Raw genomic sequence first — 14,039 nt, forward strand, 5'->3', positions numbered from 1 at the left:
ATGATGTCTGTGTGTATGGTGTGGTGTGTGTGTGTGTATGATATATGTGTAGTGTATATGTGTATGATGTATGTGTGTGCATGGTGTGTATGTGTATGGTGTGGTGTGGTGTGTGTATGCGTATGATATATGTGTAGCGTATATGTGTATGATGTCTCTGTGTGTGTGGTGTGGTGTGGTGTGTGTGTGTATGATATATGTGTCGTGTATATGTATATGGTATATGTGTATGATGTATGTGTGTGTGTATGGTGTGTATGTGTATGGTGTGGTGTGTGTGTATGTGTATGATATATGTGTAGTGTATATGTGTATGGTGTGTGTGTGTGTGTGTGTGTGTGGTGTAAATCAGGTCAAACCTCTGGTGTCTTTCTTTAGGCATCATTTGGTGTTTAGGACACAGGACCTCTCTCACTGGCCCAGAGCACACCAAGTAGTCTAAGCTCTGTTTGGCCAGCAAGCCCCAGGGATCTCTTCTCTTGCCTCTGTCTCTGGATTACAAGTTTTTATTTGTAACCTGGCTTTTAGGGATCAAACTCAAGAGCTGTACTTGCAAGGCAGGTACCTCAGTGACTGAACTTCACACAGCCCTTTCTGTGACTACATTTTTGTTCATTTTACTGTTGTTGTTACTATTACAGATGCGCACTGCTGTACCACGCTCGTCTGTGGTGGTTTGTTATGTGAGCTACAATCTCACATTTGTAGTTTAGGCTGGCCTCAGACTCATGACCATGCCTCTTCCTCAACCTCTCAAGTTCTGGGTCTACAGGCATGCGTCACCATGCCTGGCTTGGCCTTAAGGATTTTCACTGCCTGGTAAGCTTTCCAAGCTTTTCTCTGTTTAATTTTATGGTCTCTGGTAAGTATGGTGAGGCCAGAAAATTAAGACAGAGCTTGAAAAGAATTCAGATTTATTCTACTTGCTTTCATCCCTGGAGAGAGCACAGGCCATGTAGGCAGCTCAAGGAAAACAGCTGAGCTCGCCACAAGGCAGCAGGAAAGAGGGAACCAGAACAAATATTCCTGAAGGAAGGCAAGGCCAGGCAGGTTTATGATTTCCTAATCTGAGTAACTTCAGTGGGCACTGGAACACAGAAGCATCTCTGGTAGTCTCACACATAGGTGTATAGTGGCTTGCAGTGTGGGGGTCCTGTAAGGGAAGTGGTTTGGGGCATGAGGTTCACAGCTGCCCAAAAACAAAATGACCAACTTCCAAACGGCTTCAACACTACATTAACCCCCTCTATATTACGAGTATTTTATGGGTTCTTTGAGACAAAGGAGACATAGAGACAAAGAGACATCAAAAAAGACAGCTCTCTCAAAGCCCCTTAATTGTCAGAAAGTATTCATACATACATACATACATACATACATACATACATACATACATACATACACAGAGAAGACAGACAGACAGACAGACAGACAGACAGACAGACAGACAGAGACAGACTGAATCATGTAATCCAGACTGGCATTGAACTCCCTAAGTAGCCAAGAATGGTTTTGAACTCACCTTCCTGTCTCCTCCTCCTTGGGTGAGTGTTACAGGGTCAACTACCATGCCTGGGTTTGGAGTGAGGTGGTTGAGACTGCTCTCAGGATACTAACCAGGTTCCTGTTTCTAACTCTCAAGAATCGGAGGCATAGGTGCATGCCACCATGCACATTCTATTACATTTTCAGTGTCTTTCAGCCAAGGTGCAAAGTCACCTTGCCTCTGCAAGAAACCATATTGGGCAGGGCTCCTTCCCAAAAGCTACAAACTAGGTCTCCACAGAATTTCTCATACTGGGCACTGAATTTTACACAACTGAATATCCGCAATGAAGAGCAGGTCACTGGACCCTAAACTACTGGAGGGAGGGAGCAGCAGAGTCCAGGGATAAAGGACAAAGGCTTTCAAGTGCTATTGAAGTTGGTGCACCCTCAGGGTGAGCAAAGCAAGTCTCTCAGCCTGGCCGCAAAATTTAAAGAGACGCCATACAATTCCGTGATCAAGACAAATCCTACAGGATGCAATAATTTGTAAATACATTAATATGTTGATATTGAATGCAGTTTCCATTTTGCCCAAGATGCCACATGGCTCTGTTAATGCTGCTGGGCCATGATGTATGCCGTTCATCTCTTGTAGCCCATTAGCTGAGGCTTGAGGATGAAAGACAGAAGTACTTGTATGGACAGGGAATGTCCGAGGTGCGGGTCTGTGAGACAGCTCCCCTGGTGCTAACCACCATGGCTGATGATGAGTTATCACCGGGACACCTGCATTGAACTGACTCGTGCATGTTGATCTCTGACGTGTGTGTGTGTGTGTGTGTGTGTGTGTGTGTGTGTGTGTGTGTGAGAGAGAGAGAGAGAGAGAGAGAGAGAGAGAGAGAGAGAGAGAGAGAGAATGAGAATGAATCTGCAGTAAAAAGCTGAAGAGACACGTGGTGAATGGTGACAGGGTTGCAGTCAGAGAAGGGATCGTGTAGGGACACTAGAGCTGTCAGTAGGCAGACACTTGCTGAGATGCTGAAATGAAGACTTACAGGGTGCCAGTTGAAGACTTCAGATTTCTCCCTAGGCTAGCGTATTATCTAAGTGAAGAATGACAGAACCTCATCCAGACAGGTGTAGGCAGGATTTCAAAGTCCAGATTCAGACCTCAGTTTCCCCACCGTAACAGTGAAGGGGAAAACAGCCTCTCCCTAGGGGTTCCGAGGCCCAGCCCACTGAGCCACCGCACCACACCGTTTCACAAGGATGGTGGAGGAGGACCCGCCCTGGCTGCAGCCCTGGGGCTGGGACGATCTGAGCAGGGGCGGGTCGCGCGGGTGCCCTCACCGCTAGCTGCCCAATCGCCGTGGGCCCGCGGAGCCCCGGGGGGCTGGGGCAGCGGGCGGAACGTGCCGCGGCTGCGCCGACGCGCGAGCGCGGGGCCGGGCCGGGCGGGTGCGCTCAGTCTGGCGGCGGCGGCGGTGCGCGGACAGACAGACGCGTCGGGAGCGCAGCACCGCCGGCAGCCCAGCAATCCGGGCCGCGCCCGCCCGCCCGCCCGCCATGGTGTCGTGGATCATCTCCAGGCTGGTGGTGTAAGTGACCTCTCCTATGTTTCTTCTTCCCTTCCCTCCCGATCCCCACGTCCTCTTAGGGCCGCGCGCCCCTGCGAACCACCAGCCCCGGGTCGCGAGAGCTATTAATACCCGGCGGTCGCTAAATTTAGCAGGTACAGTAGCTGCCTGGGGACGCGGGCAGCGCGAGGCAGCGTAGGACGCGCGGCGCTACTGACCCATGGGTAGCCGCGGGCGCAGGCGGCGCCTTGCAGGGGGAACCGGGCGTAGGTCCCCGCACGCTGGTGGAGTCACCGGGGCTGAGCGATGCGTCTCGCCTTGTCTCTGTTGCTTTGTTCCATTCCGGGTGAGGCGGACTTGCAGAGGCCCCGAGTGGGTGCCCCGCGAGTCCCTCTCCTTTGGAAGAAAATGCCTCGGGCTCGCCTGGCGCCGCGCTTTGTCGGATGAAAATGGCATACAGTCCAGACAAGCGAGGGGCGCTGCCTGAAGGGGTCATCGCGGAGACCAGAAGCCAGATGGAGGTGGGGCACTCAATGGAGTAGGGAAAATAATCCTCGTTAGGTTTCCCAAATAGACAGAGGCAAAGGCAGGTGGCAGATAGATTCGTATGCATCTTGGAATAGATGTCTTCGTCCCTCGTGCCTGCTCTCCTTTGCAGGGGTTTGAGAGACAGGAGCAGGCATCTCTAGGAATGTACGGGGAAATTTCCAAGTGACAGACAAACCCCCACCCCCCCACCCCAAGGGCGGTGGCAGTGACACCTCCCAGCGGTTCAGGAGAGCAGAGTCATCTGGGGTGAGGCCTGTATGAAGTCTTTGGGGGATGTGTGGTGGGGACTTTTTGTTTTATTTTCAAGGTTCTCTCCTCTCACCTTTCCTACCTGGATCTGCACGGTTGATTTAGCACCTGCTCAGGGGACCTGGGACTGAAATGGGTCTGGGGAGGCTTGGGTGAGGCCCACGTGCCCAGCATTTTCTTTGTCTAAGAAAGAGGGGCTGTTAACTCCCCTTGACAGTGCAGTGCACACACATCTCATTTCTCCTCTTCTTGACTGATTTGCAAAGCCGTCCAGGATAGCCGTCTTTAAAGTCTTGGCTATTGTCTCCCAGGCATCATTCTCCCAAAGTCCATCAAGTTACTGCACAAAGATCTCGCCAACAGCTCCTGTCTGCTGCTGGGGGGTTGTTCTGTACCTTCAGGTGGCAGGTGAAACATTTCGATTTCTGTGGTACGGCTGACATCAATAACAGGGAAGCCACTGGCATGCCTTGCCACGCCTCATGCCTGACTAAAGCTTGTCTTCTCTGCGGTGTCAGTTTATTTCCTGAAGGGGTCCTGAGATCTTTGAATTTGCTAGTGACCGGCGGAGGCCCTCAGGGTGGGGCAATAGAGCACTTGATTGCTTGGTGGGCTTTCTCAATAGGGCCTCAACCAGGATCATACAACTATGCTGGTTTTCTTATCATCCCCCACATAGGAGGCGAGTGAACGGGGTGTAGGAAAGACGTGGGATGTTGGGAGGGGTTGCAACAGTGTTTTGTTACCTTCTGAAGCAACCAGCCTTGAAGAACTAAGACTTCAGATGACTTAAATGACCATGAGAATTGTTCCTCGGGTCTACAGCCACCCTCTGGCACCAAAGGTTGGCGGGATTTGAAGCACCTTGTAAAAGGTCAAGGATTCTTCCAGTCCTGTGCCTAATTCACAACATAAACCCAACATGAATTATTAACACCAGTTTTAATCACATTTTTATTTCAAATTAACAATACTCGTTATATAGTATCAGGTGGTGTAAATAAACTGAAATCCAGCTATGTCTTTGCCACAGAAGGAAATCCCATGAGGGGAGTTATAGTCTTTAGGAATATTACTTATATGCGTGTTTCAATTCAGTTCAATATTCTACATAGGTAAAGGGACAATTTACAGTTCAGTGCCAAGGTGTGGGGCTGGGATATTGTGTTTGGAGTCAAGAAAATAAATGGTTCAAATCCAATTCTGCCTCTTGCCAGCAGATCTTTGTTCACAGCCCTGATTACAACAGATCTCAGTTCCCAGGCAAATTAACTGCACATTGCTGTTGCAGAGGTTTCAATAACATGTGACATGTGGATTCCCAAGCACCACGGAGGACATGAGATCAATGGTGATTCACACTGATCCTCAGGGTACACTGCAAAAGGGTGGACACACTGCAAGAGGATGAACAGCTTCCTCTTATTGTATACATTGGGGTTCTAGATGAAACAAAATTTGGACAACATATAGATTTATTGCTAATAAAAATCACTAACCCAGCCCTCCACCCTCATCTACAGAACTGCACAGGGAATGCACCTTGACCAAGGTCAAAAGACCAGGTGAGGACAATGAGTTCAGGATGTCCAGATGGGTGGGTCCACAGTCAGGGGTCCCTGATGGTTTTGCTGAGGCTATCCCTTTAAGGCTCCCTTAGCTCTCTGGTCTGAGCTTGTGCTACGATTTTGTTCATAAATTCTGTTTCCTTCCTGTGAGCAGTCTTTTCAAAGTTTTGTGACTACATCAAAGAATATTTAAGGAAGACCGGTTGCTGTGTTTGAGGATGGAGAGGGAGTGTCTTCCTGTCTTTATGGTCCCAGTCACCCAACTGGGACAAGCTGATGCAGCTGATGTCCTTTCTGCCACTGGCCATTGAGAGGGCTGGTTTCCTCCACAGCTTCCTGCCCCCTCCAAAGACAGCAGTTCCTGCCTCTCCCCCGTTTCAATCTCCTACCTCCTGCTTTAAATTAAGTACCTGGCATCTAAGCCCACTCAGCAAACACTGATTTTGTTGAAGGAACCCAGAGGCACTGGATACAAGGGAGGAACTTAGACAGTGCTGTCTGTGATGATGGAAGTCTCTGGGCACCAGGGCAGCTGTGTCTAGTGGGCATAATGAGTGAGCATTGGTTTGATAAACTTCTTTCTGGCCGTCCATGTTCCTCCTGACTCCCTGGGCTCAATTAGGGAGAAATAACCAGAGTCAGCGTAGCAGCAAGGTGGACCTTGTTAGATTGAACCTGTGTGGTGTCTTCATGCGTACAGAAATTACTTAGAATGTGCCTGCTTGCCTCTTTATTTGTTCTTAAATAGGGCCTTGTGTGCCGAAGCTGGACTCAAACTCTGTTCATGCTAGACAAGCACTGAGCCAATCCACAGCTCTCATCTCTTCAAATATGCAGTTTTCTTTACAAATAACTCAAGGCCTAGCCATGAATGAATTTCACACTGGGAGACGATGCTCACGAGTAAACTGGTAGAGCGGAACACAGAGGCTGCTCTGTGACGCCGAAGAATGTGCCCTTCTGGAATATCCCAAGAAGTAAGTACTCATTGTCTCTGCCAGAATTTTGGCCAAGGTCCAAATGTTGGCAGAATGGACCCAGGGCCTCCCACCCCGTGTGTGGTTACAAGACCAAAGTCACTCCTTACTACAGGGCAAAGGGAGAATCTTCATTCAGTGGAAATTTGTGAAAATCTAATGGGTATACTGGAAAAAAAGAGAGTTGTTTCTACCTTGCACTGTTTCTGGGATCACTTCCTTTCTCTGCTATACTGAGGATGGAACTCATGGTCTTGGATATGCTGGGCAAGGGCTGGGCAAGGGCTGGGCAAGGGCCCTACCACTAGCTACACCTACAGCCCTGTCTTAGTTAGGGTTTTACTGCTGTGAACAGGCGCCATAACCAAGGCAAGTCTTATAAAGGACAATATTTGATTGAGGCTGGCTTGCCAGTTCAGAGGTTCAGTCCATTATCATCAAGGAAGAAACATGGCAGCATCCAGGCAGGCATGGTGCAGGAGGAGCTGAGAGTTCTACAGCTTCATCTGAGGGCTGCTAGCAGAAGACTGACTTCCACATGTGTAGGAGGAGGGACTTAAAGCCCACAGTGACACACTTCCGCCAACAAGGCCACGCCTCCAAATAGTGCCACTCCCTGGGCCAAGCGTATTCAAACTACCACAAGCCCCTTTGCAAATTCATTTGTTTAGTGTTAGTTTCTGGGGCTTGGGACACATGTCATTTTTTTAAGAGTCCTTGCCTAGCATACACTAAGCTCTGCATCTCATAAACATGGTGTGGCATCCCAGTAATCCCAGTACTGAGAAGATGGAGACAGGAGTCAGGAGTTGAAAACTATCCTTGTCACATTTAAGACCAGCCTAGAACACAAGAAACCCTATCTCAAACAAAACAAGGGGTCAGTAAGATGACTCACTTAGTAAAATAGGGCTCACCCCCAAGACTGATAACTTGAATTTGATTTCCAGGACCCACATGGTGGTGAAAGAAGAGAGTCAAGTCCCAAAAGTTGTCCTCTGATCTCCACACATGAGCCATTACATGTGTCTATATAGTCACACAAAACAAAGTCTAATTAAAAAAAAAAATAGGGGCTGGTAAGATGGCTCAGCAGGTAAGGGAACTTCCTGCTGGGCCTCACAACCTGACTTCAATCCCTGGAACCCATGGTGGAAAGAGAGAGGTACTCCTGCAGGTTGTTCTCTTACCTTAGTGTGGCACACACATGCATACGATGTGGAAAACACTTTACAAATTAAAGTAAACCAAAACCGTTAGCTTTAGCAAAGTACAAAGTGAAGCTGAAGTCTGGCTGGATCCCAGGAGGAGGATCTGGAATATGGCAGCATTCATTCTAGGTCAGGGTTGTAAGAGAGAGGAGACTGGAAGAAATGCCTGTGGGCTGTCCTCAAGCTGTTCCCCTTACTGCTGCAAAACAAACGGAAAGAGACTGAGTCCTCAAACAGAAGCCTGCCTTCCTTTGCTCTTAAAATCTGGAATGCAGAAAAATAACCCAGCCAATAGAGGGTTCAGGTTCTTTGGGGACGTATTTCCTAGTGCAGCTGTGTGGGACGCTGTAGAAACTAGGTGATGCTTCAGTCACACTGGGAGAGGAAAGTGCTGGCTTGGAAGACAGCTGTGGGTTCTAGTCTCCACACTTATCTTTCCCACTGCTAGAGTCCAGAGTTGGAGGCCCCCACTTCCTATCTGAGAAATGAAACCTGAGAGGTCACCTGAGAGATGATAGCCAGCATCACCTGAGGCACCCTAATGACTCCAAGGCCCCATGTCTTCTAGGGAGTGAAAATACCAGCTTGGGTGCCACTACTTTTGAGCTGCCCACTTTGTCTCCTAACCCTGCCTGTGTGCTGAGAAGGGACACATGCCTGACATACAGGATATCAGGCTGGCCAAGTTACACATACCATTCAGAGGAAAATGGATGAGGCCTGACTAGAAAAAGAAGCTGGTACAACAGGACTTATTGATCCTGGAGTAGAACTAAGAACTCACTGAGCCGGGCGGTGGCAGTGGCGGTGGTGCCACATGCCTTCAATCCCAGCACTTGGGAGACAGAAGTAGGCCAGGCTGGTCTACAGAACAAGTTCCAGGACAGCCAAGGACACACATAGAAAACCCATCTTTAAAAACAAAAAACCAACCAAACAAAAAAAAAAAAAAAAAAACCCCAAAAAACCACCAAAATAAACAACAAAAAAACAAAAAAAAGAAAAACAGAAACTAGAAACCAGAAGGAGGAGGAGGAGAAGGAGGAGGAGGAGGAGGAGGAGGAGGAGGAGGAGGAGGAGGAGGAGGAGGAGGAGGAGGAGGAGAAGGAGAAGGAGAAGGAGAAGGAGAAGGAGAAGGAGAAGGAGAAGGAGAAGAAGAAGAAGAAGAAGAAGAAGAAGAAGAAGAAGAAGAAGAAGAAGAAGAAGAAGAAGAAGACGACGACAACGAAGACAACGAAGACGAAGAAGAAGAATGAGAAGAAGAAGAAGGAGGAGGAGGAGGAGGGAAGGAAGGAAAGAAGGAAGGAAGGAAGGAAGGAAGGAAGGAAGGAAGGAAGGAACACAGACCACACTAGGACTTGTTCTCATGAGCATATGAAACATAGAACCACTAGTCCATGTATCTCTCCTGAGAAGGCTGCGAAGTCCAGCAGCATCCAAGCATCCCCAGGCTGCTTCTTGTTGTTCACTTGAACCATTAGATGTGGTTTGCTGGCAGTGAGCGATGCCCTGGGTTTGTTCTCCAGAACCACCATGCAAAACAAACAAGCAGAAACGGTTCAGGAAAGCTCTCCACAGCTTTCCCACTTCAGTCCTCCCCTCTAATGATTCATTTAAAGTGGTCAAGAATGTATCCAGGCTCCGTGCCACAGACCTTTAGTACTAGAACTTGGGAGGCAGAGGCAGGTTGATCTCTGTAAGTTTAAGGCCAGTCTGGCCTGCACGTCAAGTTCCAGGCCAACCTAAATAGTGAGACTTGACCTAAAATTTGTCTTCTGTTTTTGGAAATACTGGGGTGTGTGTGTCGGGGGGTAGGGGGGGCTGAAAAGTTCTCCTTAATAAAAGGGAATTATAAAATTAAAAGAAATTCTAAGCCAGGCAGGGTCATTCATAACTGTAATCTCAGCACTTAGGAGGCTAAGGCAGGAGTATTACCATGTGTTTGAAGCCAGCTTGAGTTACATAGTAAATTCTATGTTAGCCTGGACTACTGAGACCTTCAAAATCAAAATCAAAATCAAAAGTAACAAACAAAGCTTCTAAAACTATGAGAAAAAAAAATATATATATATAAAACAACATACCTCTTAAAAGGCATAGCTGAGGGGTTTTTAAAGATTTATTTATTTATTTTATGAATTCAAGTGTTCTGTTTTCATGTATACCAGAAAAGGGAATCAGATTCCTTTTCAGGTGGCTATGAGACACCACGTGGTTGCTGGGACTCAACCTCAGGACCTGTAGAAGAGCAGCCAGTGCTCTTAGCCGATGAGCCATCTCTCCAGACCCACAGCTGAGTGTTTAGGTAACACAGGAAAAGACCCCATGTCAGGCAGTCAAGACACTTGAATTCAAGCCCCGGTTTCCATTCACTGGCTAAAGGACTCCATCAATTTCTCAAAGACAGAATTACAAATCATTCATCTTTATGTCTGTGGTACCCAGCATAGGGCCCAGCATGGAGGAAATGATCAATAATAGACACCAAATTGATAAGTAAGTCAGCCAAGTGCTGAATGAATGAACCATCTTGAGAAAGGTTGGGAGTCTGGTTCTTTAGTATCTCCTAAGGTCCATGTGTTGAAAGCCATGTTTGTGCCCGGTGCCTGGGGAGCTTACCAGCTCCCTTGGTGCTGGAGAATTAACCTGGATCCTTTTGCAAGACCAGCAAACATAACTGCTTAATCATTTTTCAGCCCTGACTCCCCCGTTTCTTGAGACAGGATTTCTCACTGGCACAGAGTTTGCCAAGCAGGCTAGCCTGGCTGCGCTGTGAGCTCCAACACTGGGTTTACAAGCATGTGGCACCATGTCTAACTTTTTTAAACATGGGTTCTGGGCATGGAACTCCGGTCTTCATTATTGCAAAGTGGACATTTATCAACCTCATTATGGTTTTGTTTTCTATTTCTCTGAACCCTTAATATCACTGAGTTATTTTTTCTTTTTTTTTATTAGATATTTTATTTACTTACATTTCATATGTCATCCCCTTTCTCCATTTCCCCTTCCCAGAAAACCCCATCCCATCCCCCCTCTTCCTTTTTGCTTTTATACCATTTTAATTACATGCAAGTATTAAGGTCTGTTCTAGGTTGAGAAACTAGCAATACAGTAGATGCAAATAGTCAAGGAACAAGCAAGACAATAAACACAAATAGTCAAAGAACAAGCAAGACAATAAACAAAGTTCTGTGATCACTTCTGTGATCATGGTTTCTAAGGGCTTATCAGGATGACCAAAATATCTGAGCCTACTTCCCTGTCCTAGCCCAAAGTCATTTTTATGTCTGAAGCCTACTTCTTTGTTCTAGCCTAATGTCAGATTCCTATCTGAAACCCTCTTCCTTGTCCTTGGCCAATGTCAGATTCTTGCCAAGCAGCCCCAAAAGCTCTCTGCCTCTCCCCCTTTTTTATTTCATAAACATGACTGAGCTGGTCAGTCGTTCTGACAAGAATGCCTTCCTTACCCTTCGTTAAGACCGTGTGTTTATTGGCTGTTCACATTCTCTCTCTTGTGAAGTCCCTGTTCAAATTTGGCCAATTTTCCCTCGCTTTCTCCCTTCCTGTAGAAGGAGTTCTTTAAATGTCCTGCATGTAATTCTGCTACATCTGTGTTACAAATGTCTCCTCTCTATTTTTGCTTGTTCTCCTGTTTTCTTTGTGATATATTTTGATGTGCAGAATTTCCTGGTATTCATGTCATAGATTTATCAAGTTTTTGGGGTTGTTTGTTTGTTTGTTTGTTTGTTTTTTCGAGACAGGGTTTCTCTGTGTAGCCCTGGCTGTCCTGGAACTCACTCTGTAGACCAGGCTGGCCTGGAACTCAGAAATCCGCCTGCCTCTGCCTCCCAAGTGCTGGGATTAAAGGCGTGCGCCACCGCCCGGCGATTTATCAAGTTTTTGATTCATAACGTTGTTAAATATTTATTTATGCTATGTATATGTGCATGTGTCTGAGTGCTCAGAGAAACCATGTGCTCAGAGGCGCCCTTGGAAGCCAGAAGATGTAAGATTCCCTGGAATGGGAATTTCCAGATGTGAGCCCTCCAGTGAGGACTCTGGGAACTGAACCCAGGTCCTTTGCAAGAGCAGCATGTGCTCTTAACTTCCCGGACACGCCCCGGACACGCCCCGGACACGCCCCCCGCCCCTTACTCGTAGTGTTGCTGTTGCCTGTGACTCTTTGTCTTCCTGATCTCACGAGCCTACTGCATTGTTCCTGACAGTTTTATGATTTTTCTATTCACATGTCGTCTTCTGATCCACTCTGAGCTAGGTTTATGTATCACAGCAAGCAGGTGCCTGTTTCTTCCCCATGTTTCACCAGCCAGCCCAGTAGCATATATTAAAGGATACTCCTTCCTCTGCACTTGTGCAGTGTCCAGCCTACCATAAACTGGTTTCCCCAGTATGTGGGTGTTTCTGGACTCTGCTCTATCAGTGAGTACTTTGTCTAGATTTACACCAGCACCATACTTTTAATTACCAAAGCTTATAAAAAGCCTGAGATCTGGCATGACAGTTTTTCACCTTGCTCTTCTTCAGGAATGTCTTAGTGTGTGCGTGTGCGTGTGCGTGTGCGTGTGCGTGTGCGTGTTTGTGTCTGTGTCTGTGTGTGTGTGTGTGTGTGTGTGTGTGTGTGTGTGTGTGTGTAGAATAATGAGAAGCTGATATTTAGGTTTTCTTTTACCTCAGAGTTATTCATTGTTTTAAAAGAGAGTATACTGTAGTGTGGTATAGCATAGTACAGTGTACTGGAGTATAGTGTGGTGCAGTGTAGTGGACTATAGTGTACTGTAGTGTGCTATAGTGCACTGTAAGGTGCTATAGTGTACTGTAAGGTGCTATAGTGTACTGTAAGGTGCTATAGTGTACTGTAAGGTGCTATAGTGTACTGTAAGGTGCTATAGTGTACTGTAAGGTGCTATAGTGTACTGTAAGGTACTATAGTGTACTGTAAGGTGCTATAGTGTACTGTAAGGTGCTATAGTGTACTGTAAGGTGCTATAGTGTACTGTAAGGTGCTATAGTGTACTGTAAGGTGCTATAGTGTACTGTAAGGTGCTATAGTGTACTGTAAGGTGCTATAGTGTACTGTAAGGTGCTATAGTGTACTGTAAGGTGCTATAGTGTACTGTAAGGTGCTATAGTGTACTGTAAGGTGCTATAGTGTACTGTAAGGTGCTATAGTGTACTGTAAGGTGCTATAGTGCACTGTAAGGTGCTATAGTGCACTGTAAGGTGCTATAGTGTACTGTAAGGTGCTATAGTGTACTGTAAGGTGCTATAGTGTACTGTAAGGTGCTATAGTGTACTGTAAGGTGCTATAGTGTACTGTAAGGTGCTATAGTGTACTGTAAGGTACTATAGTGTACTGTAAGGTGCTATAGTGTACTGTAAGGTGCTATAGTGTACTGTAAGGTGCTATAGTGTACTGTAAGGTGCTATAGTGTACTGTAAGGTGCTATAGTGTACTGTAAGGTGCTATAGTGTACTGTAAGGTGCTATAGTGCACTGTAAGGTGCTATAGTGCACTGTAAGGTGCTATAGTGCACTGTAAGGTGCTATAGTGTACTGTAAGGTGCTATAGTGTACTGTAAGGTGCTATAGTGTACTGTAAGGTACTATAGTATACTGTAGTGTAGTATACTGTAGTGTGGTGCAGTGTAGTGGACTATAGTGTACTGTACTATAGTGTACTGTACTGTAGTGTAGTATAATGTACTATACTGTACTGTAGTGTTCTATAGTGTAGTATAGTATAGTGAACTGTAGTGTTGTGTACTGTACTGAACCGTAGTGTAGTATAGTGTAGTATAATGTGCTGCAGCGTAGTGTACTATAGTATAGTGTACAGAGTGTGAGTGCTCACAGAGTTCAGAAGACAGCACTAGATCTCCTGCAGCTAGGGTTATAGGAGTTTTGGAGCCATTTAACAAGGATGCTGGAGACCACACTCTGGTCCTTGGCATAAGCTCATAGTCCTCTTCAGTCCCTATTTACTTCATCTTTAATGACTTTCAATAACATTTCACTTTATTTTTGAAACAAATCTTACAGGATAGTCCAAGCTGGCCTGGAACTCACCGTGTAATTAAAGTTACCCTTCAACTTACAGCCTGGAATTATGCTCCTGCCTCAGCTTCCTTCCTGAGTCACAGGTGTGACTCACCATGCCTGGCTAATTTCATCACGTGTACGTGAAACCCATGCAAGGTGTTTGTTTGGTTTACTCTTGGATGTTTGGTGTTTGTCAGTGCCAGTATTTAGTGTCTTAGAGAACTTGTTAGTTTGCAACGTGATTATTAGGCAATACAGCTTTGATAAATGCTGATAAATGAGGGTTCTTGCCCATCCATGTTTTCTGAGGGTAATACAATGCCTGTCTTTCCAGTCATGACTCCTTTCCCTCCCCTC

At 46.5% G+C, this 14,039-nt stretch overlaps 1 protein-coding gene across 4 annotated transcripts in view; it reads left to right on the plus strand.

The window, feature by feature from the left end:
• The first annotated feature begins 2,901 nt into the window (after positions 1-2,901).
• Reep1 (receptor accessory protein 1) overlaps positions 2,902-14,039 on the plus strand; it is a 104,480-nt gene continuing 93,342 nt past the window's right edge. The window contains exon 1 of one of the 4 annotated variants that reach the window (XM_076939907.1): positions 2,902-3,086. In XM_076939907.1, the coding sequence (XP_076796022.1) occupies positions 3,055-3,086 (32 nt within the window). In that variant the 5' untranslated portion in view covers positions 2,902-3,054. The remainder of the gene's footprint in view (positions 3,087-14,039) is intronic. The other 3 variants (XM_034512340.2, XM_076939906.1, XM_076939905.1) reach the window with 3 other exon arrangements.

Source organism: Arvicanthis niloticus, chromosome 9 (assembly GCF_011762505.2).
Source record: "Arvicanthis niloticus isolate mArvNil1 chromosome 9, mArvNil1.pat.X, whole genome shotgun sequence".
NCBI lineage: Eukaryota > Metazoa > Chordata > Mammalia > Rodentia > Muridae > Arvicanthis > Arvicanthis niloticus.